General features: G+C 39.8%; 1 protein-coding gene across 1 annotated transcript in view; it reads left to right on the top strand.

Annotated features, from left to right (window-relative positions):
- The window catches only part of DDX10 (DEAD-box helicase 10), a 273250-nt gene extending 265780 nt beyond the window's left edge, over positions 1 to 7470 (top strand). Inside the window, exon 18 of the mRNA XM_060104813.1 lies at positions 5704 to 7470. Within this exon, the coding sequence (XP_059960796.1) occupies positions 5704 to 5881 (178 nt within the window). The 3' untranslated portion in view covers positions 5882 to 7470. The remainder of the gene's footprint in view (positions 1 to 5703) is intronic.
- The last annotated feature ends 14712 nt before the right edge of the window (positions 7471 to 22182 follow it).

The raw sequence follows: 22182 nt of genomic DNA on the forward strand, positions 1-22182 counted from the left end.
TTCATCTCTCATTTATTTCTGCTCTGATCTTTATGATTTCTTTCCTTCTACTAATTTTGGGTTTTGTTTGTTCTTCTTTCTCTAATTGCCTTAGGGGTAAGGTTATGTTGTTTATTTGAGATTTTTCTTCTTTCTTGAGGGAAGATTGTATTGCTATAAATTTCCCTGTAAGAACTGCTGTTGCTGCATCCCATAGGTTCAGTCATTGTGTTTTCATTGTCCTTTGTATCTAGGTATTTTTTTATTTTCTCTTTGATTTCTTCAATGATCCAGTGATTGTTTAGTAATATATTGTTTAGCCTCCTTGTGTTGTGTTTTTTACATTTTTTTTTCCTGTAATTGATTTCTAATCTCATAGCTTTGTGTTTGGAAAACATGCATGATTTCAGTTTTCTTAAATTTACTGAGGCTTGGTTTGTGACCCAGATGTGATCTATCCTGGAGAATGTTCCATGTGTAGTTGAGAAGAAAGTGTATTCTGCTGCTTTCTGAGGTTTTGTTTGTTTGTTTGTTTGATTGTTTGTTTTGTGGTACGTGGGCCTCTCACTGTTGTGGCCTCTCCTGTTGCAGAGCACAGGCTCTGGACGTGCAGGCTCAGTGGCCATGGCTCATGGGCCCAGCCACTCTGCATCATGTGGGATCCTCCCGGACTGGGGCATGAACCTGCATTCCCCTGCATCGGCAGGCGGACTCCCAACTACTGCACCACCAGGGAAGCCCTGAGATGTTTTTTGATTTCTCTTTTTATTTCTTCTTCGACCCATTGGTTGTTCAGGACTGTGTTTTTTAATTTCCACATACTGTGAATTTTTCAGTTTTCTTATAATTAATTTCTAGTTTCATACCATGTGGTTGATAAAAATACTTGGTATGATTTCAGTCTCCTTAAATTGCTAAGATTTGTTTTGTGACTTATCATATAGTCTTTCCAAAGAATGTTCTGAGTGTGCTTGAGAAGAATGTGTATTCCTTTGCTATTGGGCCTAATGTCCTGTATATTTTTGTTCAATCTCTTTGCTCTAAAGTGTAGTTCCAATCCAATATTTCCTTACTGATTTTTTTTGTCTGGATGATCTAGCCATTGTTAAAAGTGGTATACTAAAGTCCCCTTCTCTTATTGTATTGTTGTCTATTTCTGTCTTCAGATCTGTTAATATTTAATATATTGTGGTGCTCGAGTGTTTGGTCTATGTGTATTTATTATTGTTTTATATATATATATATATATATATATATATATACACACATACACATACTATATATGTGTATTATATATTGTTATATCTTAATGAATTGACCTCTTTGTCGTTATATAATGATTTTGTTTGTCTCTTGTTACCATTTTTAGCTTAAAGTATATTTTGTCTGATGTGAGTAGCTGCCTTTGCTCTCTTTTGGTTTCTACTTGCATGGAATATCTTTTTTCTAGCCCTTCATTTTAATATTTCCAGGCCTCCATTTTGAGACTATGTGTTCTTAAAGGTGAATTGAGTTTCTGGTAGGCAGCGTATAGTTGGGTCTTATCTATGCCACCAATCTATGCCTTTTGATTGGAGAATTTAATCCATTTACATTTAGAATAATTATTGATTGGTAAGGAATTACTAATGCCGTTCTATTGTTTTCTGGCTGTTTGTTATTCCCTTGTTCCTTTTTATCCTTCTCTTGCTACCTTCCATTGTGAATTGATGATTTCTTAGAGTCGTATGCTTTGATTCCTTTCTCTTTATGTTTTGTGAATCTGCTGTATGTTTTTGCTTTGTGGTTCCCATGAAGCTTACGGAAGACATCTTATAGATAGATAATAGTCTATTTTACACTGGTAACAGCTTATTTTAATCACATACAAAACCTCTACCCTTTTACTTCCCTCTTCTTATGCTTTTGATATCACAATTTACCTCCTTTTATATTGTGTAGTTATAAACCAGTATTGTAGCTATAGTTATTTTTTTAATACTGTCGCCCTTTAACCTTTATACTAGAGTTAAATGTTGAACACGCCACCATATTACAGTAGTAGCATATTTTGAATTTAACTGTATACTTACCTTTACCCGGTGTCTTGGATATTTTCATGTACTAAATAGTGTCCTTTGATTTAACTTGAACTCCTTTCAGCATTTTTATTTGTTGTTGTTAAGGCAGGTCTAGTGGTGATGGATTCCTTCAGCTTTTGTTTGTCTGTGATACTATTTCTCTCTCTTTCCTTTCTGAAGGACAACATTGCCAGATAGAGTACAGTCAGCCCTTTGTATCAGTGGGTTCCACATCCACATTCAAACAACTGTAAATCGAAAATACTCAAGGAAAAAAAATTCCAGAAAGTTCCAAAAACCAAAATCTTAATTTGCCATGCACCAGCAACTGTTTACATAGCATTTACATTTTATTAGGGATTAAAAGTAGTCTAGGAATGATATAAAGCATATGGGAGGATGTGACTAGGTTACATGCAAATACTACACCATTTTATATAGGTACTTGAGCATCTGCAGGTTTTGGTATCACTAGGAGGGGGAAGAAGGGGGGTCCCAAAACCAATTCCCCGTGAATTCTGAGGGATGACTGCATTCTTGGTTGGCAGGTTTTTTTCCTTTCAACACTTTTGCTTATATCATCCATTCTTTCTTGGCCTGTAAAGTTTCTGCTGAGAAATATGCTAATAGTCTTATGGGAACTCCCTTGTAAGCTGCAAGTTTCTTTTCTCTTGTTGCTTTTAAGATTCAGTCTTTTTCTCTGATTTTTGAGTTTTGTTATAATATGTCTTGGAGGAGATCTCTTTAAGTTGAGTTTGTTTGGATACCCATGGGCTTCATGAACTTGGGTATCCAAATCTTTATATGGATTAGGGAGTTTCTCAGCTGTGATTTCTTTCAGTAAATTTTCTTACCCCTTCTTCCTCCTTTTCCTCTGGGATTCCAATAATTCACAAGTTGTTTCCTTTGAGAATTTACCATAGATCACACAGGCTTTCCTCACTCTTTTTATTATTTTCTTTTGTTCTTCCCTGACTAGATAATGTCAAAATTCCTGTCTTCTAACTCACAGATGCTTTCTTCTCTTTGATCCATTTGCTGTTGATTCTCTCTTTTGAGATTTTCATTTCATTCATTGTATTATTCAATTCCAGAGTTTCTGTTTGTGCTCTGAATCCCCTCTCTTCACATACCCCGAAACAATGGTCTCTTTCCTCTTAGGCAGTTCCAGACTTTTTCCCAGACTCCCTCCCAGCTAGCTGTGGCACACTAGCCTCCTTCAGGCTGTGTTCACACAGCCAACCCCAGTCCTCTCCCTGGGGCCTGACCTCGGAAACCCAAGCCTCAGCTCCCGGCCCCACCCACCCCCACCCTGGCTGGTGAGCACACAAGCCTCTCAGGTTGGTAAGTGCTGGTTGGCACTGATCCTGTGTGCGGGAATCTCTCCACTTTTCCCTCTCCACCCCTGTTGCTAAGCTCTCCTCCGTGGCTCTGAAGCTTCCCCCACCCCGTTCTCCCTCCACCATCTCCACGAGTGAAGAGACTTCTTAATGTCTGGAAACTTTTCCTCCTTCACAGCTCCATCCCAGAGGTGCAGGTCCTGTCCCTATTCTTTTGTCTCTGTTTTTTCCTTTTCCTTTTGCCGTACCCACATACATGGGGAGTTTCTTGCCTTTCTGGAAGTCTGAGGTCTTCTGCCAGTGTCAGTAGGTGTTCTGTAGGAGTTGTTCCACATGTAGATGTATTTCTGATGTATTTGTGGGGAGGAAGGTGATCTCCATGTCTTACTCCTCTGCCATCTTGAAGGTCCCCCCCAAGAGTCCTTTTCTGAAGATACCAAATTATGACCATATTCTGACTAAATGTTTACCAGATTTATGACATTATTCCCTTTTTGGGAAATCAAATGTTTTCTAGATTCATAACATTTTCCCCTTTTTTAGTAAGTTACCTGTAGAATATCTAAATCATTATTTAATAATTAATTTGTTCTACCAATTACCACTTTTTTTGCTATGGAAAGTAGTATAAAATATCTTTTTAAAATTTGAACTGGTCCACAAAGCAGCAGTGCTGCTAATTCTGAAAATATTTTCCATCTACATAAATTTTCCATTTTTTTTTTTTAGTATCTGAACCAGCTATTTCCTGCACAGAATATAGTGTGCAGGAGCACATTAAGAAAGGAGGCGTTAGTAAAGCCCACTAAGTAGGCTGCTTCTGATGAGCTGCTCTTAGATGCACTTGAAATACAGGCAGGGCAAAAATCAGTATTAACTTGTTCCAAATAAATCATGGTACTCTAGCCCAGTGGAATTGGCACCATACTGGCCATAATCAAGCAGATTAGGACTCAGTACTTTTTTTTAAAGTCCTCTTTCCACTAAGAGTAACTTTCTTTACTGACTGAATTCCCATTATAGGGAACTCTTTCGTGTTCATCTCTGTAGGTACATACCCACCCTTTTAAAATATGATTATTTGTAGCTTTAAATAACCTCATAGTTTGTCTTTCCTCCAGTGGTGAGAGAGAATGGCTGCTGAGTCAGAGTACTGGGCATTTCTGGGAGGTGAATGGGAAAATAGTTTACAGTTTTGCTTCAGGCTGGTCAGAACTGGATATGCTGATTAGGCACATTCACTTTGATATCCCCACTATCTTCTTAAGGCATAATAGAGTCCATTGTAACTTGACCAATTTATTCTCTTTTGGAATACATCCTATGCTTGGAATACATTTTGCTTTCAATTGTCTGGCTTTGGGGCTGAATTTAGAGTAATTCACCTCTGGGTTTGAATTCCATGCGCATAATCTGGGTTCAGTCATTTAACTTCTTTTAACCTCATTGTTAGAATGAGGCCAGTGCTCACCTCACCAAGGATTGTCATGAAGATAAATGTTGTAATCTATGTAAAGCATGTAGCACAGTGCCAGACCCTTGATAAGCCCTTAATAAATAGTTGCTACTGCCATTGCTACTAGATGGATTTTTTATTTTGTTTTAAACTTGTATCCAATAATTCGGTCATCTTTGAACATGATGATGGTATGTTAAAATGCCTTGAGGATGTTTTGCTTTTTCTTCTGATTTTAATGTATCAAGTGATTTTCTCTACCTTCAGAAATTAGTTTTATTTTTATGGTCTATGCCTCAAGTGTGTGCCGAATACTGCAGTTATGTTTATGTTTTCTTCAGACCATTTGTGAGTCTTAGATACAGATTTAAATGGGGCAGATTTACTTGATGTCTTAAGTAATTTGTAACTTAACATTTTAGGTTCTATTTTATTCATGATCTGTATATCACAACAGATATTACTGCTACCTAAATGATAACCTAACTATATAGAGACGGTTTGATGTGACAGGACAAGCGCAGATTGGAGCCACTCTGGAGCCAGAATGTGGACCAACTGGTGTCCTCATATTGTGAATGATACATCCAGAGCTTCCTAGAATTACTGTGAGGATTGGATGACACAGTGTATACAATGTACTCTGCACAGTGCCTGGTATATGATAGGCCCCCTCCCCACATCTGTTAATGGGAAGGTAGTTACTATGACACAGATAGCCTGATGTTGTTATAGCTTCTTTCCCTCTTGAATAATATCACTTTACCAAGTATCTCTTATTGGTAATTTTGTTCTATTTTAAGTGTTTGACTTCATAATAATGGATTTATTTATTTATAAAGTAAATCATTGGATTTGTTCCCACCAGTGATACCAAGAGGAAGCAGGCAATGAGGAAGAAGAACAACAGTGAAGTGGAAGACATGGGACCCACAAGTCATGACAGAAAGAAGACCAAGTGGGAAACCTCAGAGCCTTTGGATACAGGCCTGTCTTTAGCCGAGGATGAAGAGCTGGTGTTACATCTGCTCAAAAGTCAAAGCTAAATAGTACTTGCTCTTGTCTTCTCCTTGAAACCTCTAGTCATGATTATATGGGCAAGAAGTTGAAAAAACAGTTGGCTTTGGGACACTTAGGTAACAAGAGTCCCATGCCCAAAGGACCCATTCTTCAGACAGGAGCTATCATACCTCTAAGCCCCTTTCACAGGCCATGCTTGCACCATCCCAGAGCAAACTCACAGTGATGGTGGATTATAAAATTTCCTGATCCCATTTTCCAGCCTGTGCTCTGTTAGATTTTATCCATGGGGTTCCTACATCTTATCATTGGAAATGCTTCCTTTGTTTTACTGGCAAGTTCTAGAGACCTTGTTTCATTGTTAGAAATTCCTGTTTTGCTTACCATACAGAAGTTTCTCTGTAATATTAAACAGAATTGCTCAGAGAAAGAGTATGATGAGTATGATGGACCAACCCTGAGAAAAAATGAATATTTTTTTAATTGCCATGATCAATCATAAACATATTTCCTGTAAAATAAAATATTAATGTTTTCATTGTATCCAGAAATATGAGAGCATTCTCAAGGGAAGTTTCTTAAGATTAAAATGCTTGGCCAATTCCTGAAACAGTGAATCTTTCATATTCTTAAATTAGCCTTCCTAAAGATATCATTTAATTTACACTTGCAGAGTTGGTAGCCATTTATAAATAGAAATCCTGACTCTGAAGACTTTGTGATCTAAAACCAGATCTGTTAGTGAGTACCTAGTATGCTGTAAGTCTTCTACAAGTGCCTTTTTCAGCAGGTATCACAGATCCCTGCCCAGATCCAGTTCCTGATAATGAGTAGAATAAGACAGAGCCTCTTTTGGTTATAAGTAACTGGCAGATTCTTCACAGGGAAAGAAGTCTGTGCCTTGGCCTGACACCACTGATTTGATCATAAATTTGTCACCTTCTCCTTATTCTCTCCCTTTCCACTCCATGCACAGACAAAAATAATTTTTGCTTACTGGTACAAATGATTCATGAATGCAATGAAGGTAGTATCCGTAATTGCTTCCATCTCAGCCTAAGTCCATATTTGTCTCTGAAAAGTTTCTCCTACTGTCTTGCTTGGTATCCTCATGAGCCAACACCAACATCTTTTAGTCCTCAAAATGAGAAACTTGACGACTCCTCAGCTTCTCCCTTTCCCCACCCTTCACTTTGATGGTTCTATTGATTCTTCATAATGACTCTCTTATCTCCGTTGTTTCTTCTCTGTCTTCACAGCTTCTGCTTTCAGGCAGAGTTAGATTCTCATCATGACCTGCTCAGATTTCTGCACTGATCTCCTAACTGGTCATTGTGCTTCCTGCCTCACATTTTTCTAGGCCAATCTTCCATGTTGTCAGAATTCTCTTCATAGCATTGATCTGGCACGTTTCTTACTTCTGTTGCAGTGCTTATTATATAATGTTGCAGACATTTGTTTATAAGCCTGTTGCCCCTGTTGTAAGACAAGTTTCTTGAGAGCATAAGGCATGTGTTTTATCCCTCGTGTGTATCCCCAGAGCCAGACACAGCACCTGCCCAGACACAGCACCTGCCCTATAATAGGTTCAATAAAGGCTTTTTGAATTAATGAATGGACAGTAAAACACCAAGACAGTTTTTGAAAGTGTGTGGTAGTGCATTGCTCTGTTGCTTCTAGTGGGAAGGATATAAAATGGTGGAAATGAGAACTGGATGAAATGGCTATAATGGGCAACAATGACTATAATGGAGAAAACAGATGAGAAAGGAATTTTGGGGTATAACAACCTGGGATGATTTTGAAATTAAGGTTACTGGTACAGGATCTCTTGAATATTTTCAAAGGGCAAAAAGATGCAAGAGTATATAAACTAAAGGTTTGGCCTTCCCTGGTGGTGCAGTGGTTAAGAATCTGCCTGCCAATGCAGGCAACACGGATTTGAGCCCTGGTCCAGGAAGATGCCACATGCCGTGGTGCAACTAAGCCCAGACGCCACAACTGCTGAAGCCTGTGCACCTAGAGCCCATGCTCCGCAACAAGAGAGGCCACCGCAACAAGAAGCCTATGCACTGCAACGAAGAGTAGCCCCTGCACACAGCAATGAAGACCCAACACAGCCAAAAATAATTAATTAATTAAAAAAAAAAAAACACTAAAGGTTTACCATTGAATTCACTCTGTGCAGTTTTAGATTTTGTTTTTTCTAATCCAAATAAGGAATTTTTACTTATTTTTTACTCTATATATGTAAACATTGAACAAATATACTGCAAGGCCTTTGGTTCATAAACTAGTTTGAACTGTATTCTGTCCTTAGACCTGAATGGATCCTGACTAATACATACATTGTAAGGAACTTTAGTTTGCTGAAATTAGAAAACTGGTTGAAACATCAGAATAGTGCTGTTTGAAAACTCAGGTAACAAATATATATTTCAGTAGACTAAATTGTTACTGTTTTAGCTGTGGTGGAGTTGCAGGCACATGACCTAAATCTGACTGGCCAAGCTATTTCCTAGACTCAGAGATTGGCCCAGACATGGGTATAATACTCAGGTAAGGACAGAAAGACTCCTTCCTTGAGAGTAAAGTACAGAATATGAAAGAAAAATTCCTTACCCATGGGGAATTCCTAAAAAGGGAGGATGTCGATCTGGGACCTTTGGCAGCAATTTTCTCTGGTCAAATGGAGGCTGCTTCTGAGAGGTTGGAAAGAATAAGACCAACACGGTGAGGTGAGCAGAGTGGAGAGATGGAGAGAGAGCCCTGATGGCATCATTTGAACCCTTTGGCTTCAACTGTATCTGCTCCTTGTACTTCCTAATTATGGGTCAGTAAGTTTCTTTTTTGCATAAACTACTTTGAATTGTATTTTGTTCCTGGAACTGAATGGATCCTGACTTAATATATACGTTGTGGGGGATTTTAGTTTGCTGATTTGAAAATGAATTAGAACATGGGAATAGTGCCGATAGAAAGCTTGGGCATTGTTGTTCAGCAGACAGCAGCTCCATCCCCTCTCTCCCCTGGAGAAGCATGAGTTTCCCACTCTGCTCACGTTGGGCTTGGGCCTGTGACTGACTTTAGCCTGCGAAGTGTGGTGGAAGTGACTGTGTACCTGTTATAAGCAGAGGCTTTAAGGTGCTCTGATGCTTCCATCAGCCCTCTTACACTCTTGTCTTCTACCTTGAGACCAGCGTGGACCAGAGAGGATACTGCTTCAGGCTGGGCACAAAGTGAGAAGACATGTGAAACAGACCTACAGCCCCCTCCAAGTCCTGTGGAGCAAGAAATCCACTGAGACTTGGGGTACTTCACAGGAAAAGGTGAGAGGAGCACTTAACCAATGAGCAAAAGCATTCATTCATTCATTCAATAAATGTTAATATAGCAACTGCTGTATGCCAGGCCCTGTACTTAAGAGAAATAGAGCAGTCCCCTCCCCTGCTGTCATGTAGTAAAGGGAAAAAGAGAAGAAAATTCATAATTTCAGTGCATTATGAAAAGAGCAGGCAGGAAAAGGAAGACTGCTCTTTGAATGAGAAAGCTGTTACTGGAGTACAGGAAGGATGGAGGATATGGGTAGTTTCTTGGCCTGCGACCCAAAGACCAATTCTTGCTTGATGCTTAACTGAGGCAGGGAGGCCATTCATCAGACTCACTCATGTAAAACGATCCCTAAGATGTGTAAGTCTCTGAGCAGATACACTCAGCAGCAGAGTGCTTTGGAGGACTGCCCTCTCATAAGCTCTCATAAGCTTAATGGCATTTTAGATTTGTTTGGGGCTATAAAAAATGGGTAAGTTTAATTAAATGTAGTTAATTTTGTTATACAACATTTGAAATATGCTGAACATGAAGGTTGTCTTCATGACTGTCAGAGTCCACCAGAGGATGCAGATGTTCCTGGGAAGTGAGGGGAAGAAGGTGGGGCTGGAGGTGGTGGTACAGGTAAAGGGGAAAGAGCCTGCAACCAAGTCTTGAAAAGCCTGTTTCATATTTTTTAAGACCATTTTTAACTAGACATGTAATCATAGTGTGATTTTCTTCCACGGCCCCTGCTGATCAGTCAGGCCAGAGCAGACAGGTTTTATACCATATTACCCAGCACCTGCTGAATCAGGAATTGGCAGCTAACCCAAAGGCTAGCCATTAGCCTGTGAGAGAGGCTAGTGCAAAAAGCTCTACCCAAACAGGGACAAATTGGGCAGATAATGTTCTTATTCTCTGAAACTGAAATTTAGGTAGTCAGCAACATAAGGTTATGAGACAGACCAAGAGCACATCATGGGCATAAGTGAGCTCAGATTAGAAGTCAGGCAAAGCTACAAGTGAACTAGAACTCTGGCAAAAAGATAAAGAATAAATGGTGAGAGATCTAGTTGGTCATGGAATGTGAAGCATGCGTGGAGAGTATTGCACCCGGTCCAGAGCAGCAAAGACCTGCAGACTCCCCTTGCTGAGTCTCCAAGGTCCACGCTGACCCTCTGGGCCTCGTCTCCATGAGCCTTCACATTCTCCTGGGTCCTATTCCTAGATTTCTGTTCATGTCTGACTCCTTCACTACCTGGGATGTAAGACCCTATTGTCTGAGGTAGTCTGAGTGAGTTGTTGGGATTTTTGTACCCAAAAGAGCTTCAGTAAAACTCAGAATACTCTGCTGCTTAGATTTAACGTGTGTAGGAATCACCAGGGAATCATTTAAAAGTGCTAATCCTGAATTGGTAGGTCTGGGGTGGGGCCTGAGATTCTGAATTTCTTATAAGCTCCCAGGTGATGGTATGCTGCTGGCCCTTGGCCACATTTGAGTAGCAAGGCACTAATGGAATTCAGAGAGTTATTAAAATCATTATTTACAGATAGGGATCCTGTCAGAGTTCCAGCAGGAAACAGGTGGCACACACAAATTAGGATAATTCCAAGGGGATTTAATAAAAGGATTATTTACATAGGCCAGAGCAGGGTGTAAGGAAACCACAAAAGGTTAGTCTACCAGAGGCTAGTAATAGAAGTGTTACCACTTCTCTCCCTGAAGGGGTGAGGGGAGAGAAGGGAAGGAGAGACAGCCAATTTTTGACCTTCAGTTGATATACACAGCCAGCCTGAGGTGACCACAGGGAATGAGGCAAGAGAATAAACTCTGTGACCTCACTCTCCGGCCAGTGGTCCCCACTGGCCCCAACCAAAGCCAGAAAGCAAGTTGCCCATAGATGTAATTGTACAGTCTCCCAGGACACAGCAAGGTGGAGAAGTGTAAGGGGCCAACAGGAGAAACTGGCCGAGATGTAGGGTGTATACAGGTGGAATCTTTTTGTGGGGAAGAGGAGAAGCCCTCAAACTTTGTGCCTTCAACACCTACTGTGTACCAGGCATTGTTCTAAGTATAGACACATAGTAAGGACGGGCAAGAAGCAAACCAGCACATAAAACACTAATTGTAAGAGTAAGGAGATAGAGCAAGTGAGCAGCAGAGCAGAGGCTGTTTTGATGAAGGCCAGCAAGAACCTCTGATGGATAGGAATCTGAAGGAACAGGACCTACTTCCCAAGTACATGTGAATGAAGAAAAGTGTCCAACCATACAGACTCATCTCACTAGAAAATTCATTCTTCTAGTGGGCCTTCAGTGCTGTTTTCCTAGGTTTGCCCTCTCTCCTACACTCCAATACAACTATTTCACACATTTCCCTCTCAAATCTCCAAAACCTCTTTCCCTTCTTCACTCTTGGCTGATGATCTTTTGATTTTACTGAGAAATCAAAAGAATCCTTCCCTGGGACGTCCCTGCTGGTCCAGTGGTAAAGAATCCACCTTACAGTGCAGGGGATGCAGGTTCGATCCCTGGTCAGGGAACTAAAATCCCACATGCCACGGGGCAATTAAGCCTGTGTGCCACAACTACTGAGCTCGTGTGCCTCAACTAGAGAGCCTGTGTGCTGCAAACTACAGAGCCCACGTGCTCTGGAACCTGTGTGCCACAACTAGAGAAGAGAAAACCTGCACACCACAACTAGAGAGAAGCCTGCGTGCCACAGTGAAGAGCCCACACACTACAACGAAAGATCCCGCACGCCTCAACGAAGATCCCATGTGCCGCAACTAAGACCTGATGCAGCTGAAAATAAATTAAATAAATAAATAATAAATCTTAAAAAAAAAAAATCCTTCCCCAAACTCCCACACCACATCCACCCTTGCACCTGTGCCCACACTTCCTGTTTTCCCTCCTGCCTAAGGCCAAACATCTGCATGTGTTGATCCCATGTCCTCTGGCCCTTTGAAGGATACTGCTTCTTCAGTTGTCCCCTCTCTCTACAGTATTATCAATTTTCCCTCCCTACTGGGTTATTCCCATCAGTGAACAAGCATGCTGTAATGTCTCCCATCTTAAAACCTTGACATTCCCGTGCCTTTCCAGGCACAACTCCATTTCTCCCTTTCCTTGTGTAGTTTGAGTCCTCAAAAGAGCTGTCTCTATTACCACCTGTCTGTACTTTCTCCCTTGCCAGTCTTTCTTAAACACTTTATCGAGGTATAATTGATATGAATAAACTGCACATGTTTAAAGCATACAATTTGCTAACTCCTGTTCTTGTTGATTACTTCTTTTCAGTCTCTTTTTCTGGGTGTTCCTCATGTTCATTACTTCTAGCCATTAGGAACCTTCTGACCTCAACCCTTGGATTTCTGTATCTACATTCACTCCTTGAGTGATCTCATTCAGTCTCCTAATATAACATACCATCTCTAGACTGATAACTCTGAAATTTATCTCTAGCCCAACTTCTCTGCATTCCAGACTCATGTCCAACTGTACTCAACATCCTATCTTGATGTCTAGTAAACATCTCAAACTTAATATGACCCAAGGTGAACTCTTAATTTTCCCCCAAATCTTTCTCTCCTGTTTTGTTTCCATTTCAGTAAATATCATATCTTTTTTCTGTTTCTCAGGCCAAAATCCTTGAAGACCTGTTTGACTTATCTCTCTCAAATCCTAGATCCAACCCATTAGCAAATCCAGTCAGCTTTTCTTTTGACATACATCCAAAAGCTAGCTTCTTATCACTATTCCCATTGTAATTTCCACTCTATTACAACACATCATTCCCAGGAATATTGCAATAAGCTCTTAACTGGTCTCCTTGTTTCTGCCCTTTCCCTCATCCAAAAGCCAAAATGATTCTTTTAAATTATAAACTGAAGATCCTTCGAAGGACATCAAGATGAAGGAGTAGGAGGATGTTGAGCTACCTCCCCCAATAAACACATTCAAAAAAAAATCTACATGTGGAACAATCCTCAATGAAAACAAGCTAGAGACTGGTAGAAACTCTCATACAACAAAGGCTGTAAAGGAAGATTCACACAGAGTTGAGCAGGAAGGGAAGAGAAGTGATCAAGTCAGGGGCTGTGCCCCTAGGAGGGGGCACAGAAGAGGGGAGGATTACATAGGCTCACAGATCCTACCTGTGGAGTGAGTGGTTTGAACCACATATTGGGTGCTCCAGCCCTGGGGTCCCACATTAAGAAGACAAGTCCCCTTACCTAACTGGTTTGAAAACCAGTGGGACTAACAGGAGGGCTGTAAGAAACCAAGACCCCACTTGTGCAGAGTGTACAAATGCTTGCTTATGCCCAAAATAAGGTGAAGGAAGCAGAGTGAAACTGCAGGGCTCTGGCTGGCTTCCCCCAATCCCAGTGTGTGCCCCAGCCCATCCTGAGCATCCACTCTAGCACCTTTAGCTTTGTGCAGCTCCTGACATGGGCAAAGAATGCCGTTGCTGAGGAGAGTGCACAGTCGAGGGGGGATGGAGCCTGCTTGAACCTGGCATGACATCGTAACAGGACGAGGGTGGCCATTACTGGGGTTCATGGAGGCAACAGATCAGAAGTGGCCTGGAGCTCTGACTGTTGTGCCAGGACGATCCTGGTATGTTCAGTGGCCTGAACTGGGTACCTTCTGGGGCCCATCTTGCTCCAGTGATGCTCCCCCTGGGATGAAGTTGCTGATGCTGGGAAGAGGGGAGAGCACACACTAAGAGGGGGAGGCATCAGCTTGACCTGATCCTGAGGGCTTCCACTCCAGCACCTCGGGACCTGACCCTGCCCTTGATAAGGTGATGACAACCACTGAGCATAGGAGAAGCCCTGGCTCACACCTGGCTCTGGCTCTAGCCACTCCAACTCCAACCCCACCTCCCACCAAGGTGATAGCTGCTAGCATATCCTGGGAGAAAATGTGACCCATGCTCACTTCAGATCCACCTCTCCCATCAAAGCCACTGGGCACACATAGACTACACAGGAACCCTCCCACACAAGGACACTGCTTCAAATCAGGATAGGTAGCTGCTTCACCTAATCTCATAGAGACAGAAAAAGTTAAGCAAAATGAGAAAACAGAGAAATTTATTCTAAATGAAAGAACAAGAAAAAAAAAAGCCCTGAAATAAACAACTAATGAAACAGATAAATAATTTACCAGATAAAGAGTTCAAAGCAATAATAATAAGAATGCTAACAGAATTAGGGAAAAGAGTGGATGAACACAGTGAGAATTCTAACAGGGAATTAGAAAATATAAAAAAGAACCAGTCAGAGCTGAAGAATACAATAGCTGAAATGAAAAACATACTAGAGGGAATTAACAGCAGACTAGGTCATACAGAAGAATGCATGAGATCTGGAAAATAGAAAATAGGAATCAATCAGAACAACAAAGAGAAAAACAAATTAAAATAAGAACAGTTTAAGGGACTTCTAAAACAGTATCAAATGTACTAACATTCCCATTATAAGTGCAGCAAGAGAAAAAAAGTCACATAGAAGAGAACCCTATCAGCTGATTTTTTCTGCAGAAACTTTGCAGGTCAGAAGGGCATGGCATGATATATTTAAAGTGCTGAAAGGGAAAAACCTACAAACTAGGATACTAGCAAGATTATTATGCAGAATTGAAGGAGAGATGAATAACTTCTCAGACAAGTAAAAACAAAAAGATTTCATCAATACTAAACCAACCCCAAAAGAAATGATAAGGGGTCTTCTCTAAATGGAAAAGAAAAGGGTACAACAAGAAGTAAGAATTTATAGAAAAGGAAAAATCCTACTAGTAAGGGCAAATGTATAGTAAAGACTGTGGATCAACAATTAAATAATCCAGTGTGAAGACTAAAAGAAAAAAATGTAAAATCAGCTATAACTACAATAAAGAATTAAGTGACAAACATGAAGATGAAAAACATGACATCAAAAACACAAAACATGGAGGGATTAAAAATGTAGATCTTTTATAATGTGTTTGAACTTAAATGAATATCAATTTAAAACAAGTAGGTATAGTTACAAGTCAACATAGAGGAAGCCAATGGTAACCACAAATCAAAAACCTACAGTAGTTAAACAAAGATTTCATACTGAGTGAAGTAAGTCAGACAGAGAAAGAGAAATGTCATATGATATTGCCAATATGCAGAATCTTTAAAAAAAGAAATGATACAAATGAACTTATTCACAAAACAGAAACAGACTCACAGACTTAGAGAATGAACTTATGGTTACCAGGGGGGAAGGGTGGGGGGGGAGGGATAGTTAGGGAGTTTGGATTGACAAAAAAAAATTGTAAAACACTATATTGTACACCCGTAATTTATATAACATTGTACATCAACTATGCATCAATAAAAAAGAAAGTTGAAAAAAAAACTAGACAGAAAGGAACTAGCATACAACTAAAGAAAATCATCAAACCTCAAGAGAAGAAACCAAAAGAAGAAGGAAAGAACAGAAAAGAAACATCAAAACAACCAGAAAACAAGTGACAAAATGGCAATAAGTACATACCTATCAATAATCATGTTAAATGCCAATAAACTAAATGCTACTGATTGGATTTAAAAAGATCCATCTATGTGCTACTTACAAGAGACTTCAGAACTAAAGATACACACAGACTGAAAGTGAGGGGATGGAAAAAGATATATCAGACAAAGTAGACTTTAAAACAAAGTGTATAACAAGAGACAAAGGCATTATATAATGATAAAGGGATAAACACAAGAAGAGTATATAACATTTGTTTATATATATGCACCTAACATAACATAGGAGCAACTAAATATACAAAGCAGATATTAACAGACATAAAGGGAGAAATCTACAATAATACAATAATAGTAGGGGACTTTAACACCCCACTTTCATCAATGGAGAGATCATCCAGGCAAAAAATCAATAAGGAAACAGTGGTCTTAAATGACACATTAGACCAGTTGGACTTAATAGACATACATGGGACATTCCATCCCTAACAAGCAGAATACACATTCTTTTCAAGTGCACATGCAGGATACATCACTTGCTAGGCCATAAAACAAGTCTCAACAAATTTAAGAGGATAGAAATTATATCAAGCATTTTCCCCAGCCACAATGGTATGAAACTAGAAATCAATTATAGGAAGAAAAATGGGAAAAAGACAAACACCTGGACACTAAACAATATGACACAAAAAACCAATGGGTCAATGAAGAAATCAAAGAGGAAATCATAAAAATCCTCAGGACAAATGAAAATAAAAACACATTTCTAAAATCTATGAGACCCAGCAAAAGCAGTTCTAACAGGGAGGTTTATAATGATATAGGTACCTCAAGAAACATCTCAAATAAACAACCTAACATACCTGAAGTAAAAGAAGAACACACAAAGCCCAAAGTCAGCAAAAGGAAGGAAATAAAAATGATCAGAGTGGAAATAAAGACAAAAAACCAAAAACAATAGAAAAGATCAATGAAACCAAGAGCTGTTTTTTTGAAAAGATAAGAAATTGATAAGCCTTTAGCCAGGCATCAAGGAAAGAAAGAGGACCAAAATAAACAAAATAAGAAATAAAAGAAGAGAAATTACAACTGATATCACAGAGATTTTAAAAAATCATAAGAGAATGCTACAAAAAGTACATGCCAACAAATTGGACAACCTAGAAGAAACAGATGAATTTCTAGAAACATACAATTTTCCAAGACTGGGTCAGAAAGAAATAGACAATTGGGACAGACCAATCACTAACAGTGAAATTAAATTAGTAATTTTTAAAACTCCCAACAAACAAAAGTTCAGGACTGGACAGCTTCACAGGTAAATTCTACCAAACATTTAAAGAAGACCTAATATCTATTCTTCTCAAACCATTCCAAAAAACTGAGGATGAGGGAACACTCCCAAATTCATTCCATGAGGCCACCATTATGCTGAAACAAAAAACAGACAAAAACACTACAAAAAAGAAAATTACGGGTCAATATTTCTGATGAATATACATAGAAAAATCTTCAGTGAAATATTAGCAAACTTAATTCAACAGTGTATAAAAAGGATCATACATCATGATTAAATGAGATTTATTCCAGAGATGCAAAGATGTTTCAATATGTGCAAATCAATCAGTGTGATACACCACATTGACAAAAGATAGGATAAATATCACATGATTATCTCAATAGATGCAGACAAAACATTTGACAAAACTCAGCATCCATTCATAATAAAAACTCATCAAAGTTGGTATAGAGGGACCATATCTCAATATAATAAAGGCCATTTATGACACATCTATGCTCATACCATAATCTATGGTGAAAAGCAGAAAGCTTTTCCTCTAAAATCAGGAGGAAGGCAAGGATGTCCCCTCCCACCACTTCTATTTAACATAGCATTGGAAGTCCTAGCCATAGCAATCAGGTTTAAAAAAAAGAAATAAAATGCATCCAAATTGGAGAGAAGTAAAACTGTCACTATTTGCAGATGACACATGATAACTATATATAGAAAACCCAAAAGTCTCCACTAAAAAACTATTAGAACTGGGCTTCCCTGGTGACACAGTGGTTGAGAATCCACCTGCTGATGCAGGGGACGTGGGTTTGTGCCTCGGTCAGGGAAGATCCCACATGCCGCAGAGTGGCTGGGCCCATGAGCCATGGCTGTTGAGCCTGCGCGTCCAGAGCCTGTGCTCCACAATGGGAGAGGCCACAGCAGTGAGAGGCCTGCGTACCACACACACACACACACACAAAAACTATTAGAACTAATAAATGAAATCATTAAAGCTGCAGGATACAAGATTAATATACAGAAATTTGTTGCCTTTTGATTTCTCCATCAAATCTGAATGAGAACCTTGCTGGGTAGAGTATTCTTGATTGTAGGTTTTTCCCTTTCATCACTTTAAATATATTTGCCACTCCCTTCTGGCATGCAGTTTCTGCTGGAAAATCAGCTGATGGCCTTATGGGAGTTCCCTTGTATTTTATTTGTTTGCTTTCCCTTGCTGCTTTTTTTAAAAAAATATTTATTTATTTGGTTGTGCCAGGTCTTAGTTGCAGCTGGGGGGCTCCTTAGTTGCAGCTCACCAGCTCCTTAGTTGTGGCATGGGAACTCTTAGTTGCGGCATGCATGTGGGATCTAGTTCCCTGACCAGGCATCAAACCCAGGCCCCCTGCACTGGGAGTGCAGAGTCTTATCCACTGTGCCACCAGGGAAGTCCCTTCCCTTGCTGCTTTTAATATTCTCTCTTTATCTTTAATTTTTGTCATTTTAGTTACAGTGTGTCTTGGTGTGTTCTTTGGGTTAATCCTGTATGGGACTCTCTGCATTTCCTGGACTTAGATGAGTGTTTCCTTTCCCAGGTTAGGGAGTTTTTTAGCTATTATCTCTCCAAATATATTTTTCAGGCCCTTTCTCTCTCTTTTCTCATTCTGGAACCCATATAATGTGAATATTAGTGTGCTTGATGTTGTTCCAGAGGTCCCTTAAACTGTCTTCATTTCTTTCCATTCTTTTTTCTTTTTTCTGTTCAGTGGTAGTGATTTCCACTACTCTGTCTTCCAGCTCACTGCTCCATTCTTCTGAATCATTTGTCTACTATTGATTCCTTCTAGTGTGTTTTTCATTTCAGTTATTGTCTTCTTCATCTCTGTTTGGTTGTTCTTTTTATTTTCTTACTCTTTGTTAAAATCTTCTAACTTCTTGGTCTGTGTATCCATTCTCCTCCTAAGTTCTCTGATCTTCTTTCTGATCATTACTATGAACTCTTTCTTGGGTAGATTGCCTATCTCCTCTTCACTTAGTTCTTTTTCTGTGGTTTTATCCTGTTCCTTCATCTGGAACACATTCCTCTACTGCCTCATTTTTTCTAAGTTGCTATTTGTATTTTTATGTATATGATAGGTTAGTTGCGTTTCTTGACCTTGGAGAAGTGGCCCTCTGCAGTAAGTGTCCTATGCATCCCAGCAGTGAACACCCCTCTCATCATCAAAGCTGTATACTCTAGGGGTTCCCCTTAAGAGGGCTGCATGCGTCCTTCTGTTGTGGTAAGTTGACTATGTGTGTTGTCTGATAGGGTTGGTTGGCCCCTATTCTGGTTGGTTGCCAGGCTCTGACTTGTACTGGTGCTGCTGGCTGCTGTTTAGCAGTGCCTGGTCATGAGGTGGCTGGTTGCAGAATCCTAGGGGGCCCGGGACTAGAGTGAAGTCTCTAATTCCCTCAGTCCTGTGGGGCTCCTGCAGTAAAGCCCCACTGACCTTTCAAAACCAAATGCTCTGGGGGCTTGTCTTCCCAGTGCCAGATCCCTGGGCTGGGAGCCTGATGTGGGCCTCAGAACTCTCATGCCTGTGGGAGAACCTGTGCAATATAATTATTCTCCAGTTTGTGGGTCACCCACCCAGGGGGTATGGGATTTGATTATATTGTGAGTCTGCCCCTCCTATCCATCTTGTTGTGGTTCCTTCTTTATGTTTAGTTGCAGAAAATCTTTTCTGGTAGGTTCCAGTCTTCTTCATCAATGGTTGCTCTGCAGATAGTTGCGATTTTTGTGTGCTCATGAGAGGAAGTGAGCTCAGGGTCTTTCTACTCTTCCATCTTGGCTGCTCTCCCCATACTATTTTATAAGCTACTTTTTTCTCTTAATATTTGGTAGACATTAAATATCTTTTTACAACACAGTTTTCAATGATGTACTAAAATTCCATGGAGCATACCCTAGTAGCAATGAGCACACCTATCACCCAGATCTTGGTTTCTAACACCATTCTCCAGTAAAGGAAACAGGGCTTCTTGGATAAATGGCTGATCCTAGGATCATAGCAGGAAATGTATAAGAGGAGCCTGGAGCATCTTATCATGCCAGAAAGTAAGAGAATACTAAAGAGTGAGAGAGAGAAAGAAAGAGAGAGAAAGAGAGAAAGAAAGAAAGGGAGGGAGGGAGGGAGGAAGGAAGGAAGGGAGGGAAAATGAAAGAAAGAGAAAAGGAAAGAAAGAGAAAAAGAAAGAAAGAGAAAAGGAAAACGGAAAGGAAAGAAAAGAAAAAGAAGCCCACAATGTGGGGGTATGCCAAAGGGTACAGGAGCCAGCTGAAGGAGCTCCCAATGGCCAAAGCTGAGAGAGTTTGAGAAACAAAATAAATATGGTATTCCATTATAACTATACATATGTGTATATATATATATATATAACGCATAAATCTATGCTGATAAAAATAAATCAATTGGATAAATAAATAAATGTGGGAGAAGAGACAAATCTGTGCAGAAGAATCCTAATAATTTATATAGATATTCTGCCCTCAGAGAGGTGGAACATAACTACCTACTCCTTAAGTGTGGGTCACACATTGTGATTTTCTTTCAAAGAGGACAGTATAAAAAGAGAGAAAAAAAATGATGTGATTAAGGTCAACACCAACAGTGCTAAGTCAGGGTGATAGTGTGTACTCCTGTAATGATGTAATGAGACCAACACATTACCTCTGTGTTCTTGCTCCCAAAAAGACATAAGACCAAGCAGCACAGCAAGAAAAACATCAGACAAATCCAAATTGAGAGCATTCTACAACATACTTGATTAGTACTTCTCAAAATTCTCAAGGTCATGGAAAACAAGGAAAGTCTGAGAAATGGTGACAGCCAAGAACAGCTTAAGGAGACATGACAATAAAAAGTAATGTGGTGTCCCATCTGGGATTCTACTTCTAATAGGACATTAGGTAAAAACTAAGGAAATGTATAAAGCATGGGCCTTAGTTAATAATAATTTATCAGTATTGTTTCATTAATTGTGAGAAATGTACCATAAAATGTCAGATGATCATAGGAACTGGGTGTGGGATATACAGGAACTCTGTACTAGCTTCACAATGACTCTGTAAGTCTAACAGTTTTAAATTTTATTTGAAAATATTTATTATTTTTTTTTTTTTTGCGGTATGCGGGCCTCTCACTGTTGTGGCCTCCCCCGTTGCGGAGCACAGGCTCCGGACGCGCAGGCTCAGCGGCCATGGCTCACGGGCCCAGTCGCTCCGCGGCATATGGGATCCTCCCAGACCGGGGCACGAACCCGTATCCCCTGCATCGGCAGGCGGACTCTCAACCACTTGCGCCACCAGGGAGGCCCTGAAAATATTTTTAAAATGACACAAAAATTTATCATATTTAATTTATTATGATTGGTCATTTAAGTAGTTTCTAAATTTTTCTTTTTGAACACATTTATGATGAAAGTCCTTATGATTAAATCTTTGCACCCATACATTGTGATTTTCTTTAGAATAAGTTTATAGAAGTGAAGTCAGGGCATAACAGGTGTATATATTATAATAGTATTAAGGATTTTGGTACAAGATACATAATGAGGCACTTTCAACTGTGGACTAACTGAACTCCAAATAACAGTCATGATGAGAGATGGTCAGATTTGGAAAGGACTGTTGTTAGATATTTTTCCTGTCCAAGCCAGTCACATCAAATGCTAGATGTTCAGGGTTTTTCTTGCTTGGCTGTGTGTAGCTTTACAACAGATAAATGAGCCTGTTAAGGTACCAGCCTGTATCATAATACTACACTTCCTCATGTTGAGTTTGACCAGCCCAGTATAAAAAAATGAAAGTAGAAAAAGGAATGCTGATCTCCAGATATCCAGAGGACATGAACAGAGCCTTTCTGGACTTTATCAGGCAGTCAGACTAAGAGGAATATTGTAGATCTGTGGTTCTCAAACTGCGGCCTCTGGAACCAGTGGCATCAGCATCACCTGGAAATGTGTTAGAAATGCAAATTCTTGGGCCCCACCCTCACTCTACTGAATCAGAGACTCTGGGGCTAGGGCCCAACAATACGTGGGGTTTTTTTTTGAGAAGTATAGACACTTAAAATTTTTTAAACATCTTTATTAAGATGTAATTCACACTGTATGACAGACTCTAGGTCCATCCACCTCACTACAAATAACTCAATTTCATTTTTTTATGGCTGAGTAACATTCCATTG

Source organism: Mesoplodon densirostris, chromosome 7, assembly GCF_025265405.1.
Source record: "Mesoplodon densirostris isolate mMesDen1 chromosome 7, mMesDen1 primary haplotype, whole genome shotgun sequence".
NCBI classification, from domain to species: domain Eukaryota; kingdom Metazoa; phylum Chordata; class Mammalia; order Artiodactyla; family Ziphiidae; genus Mesoplodon; species Mesoplodon densirostris.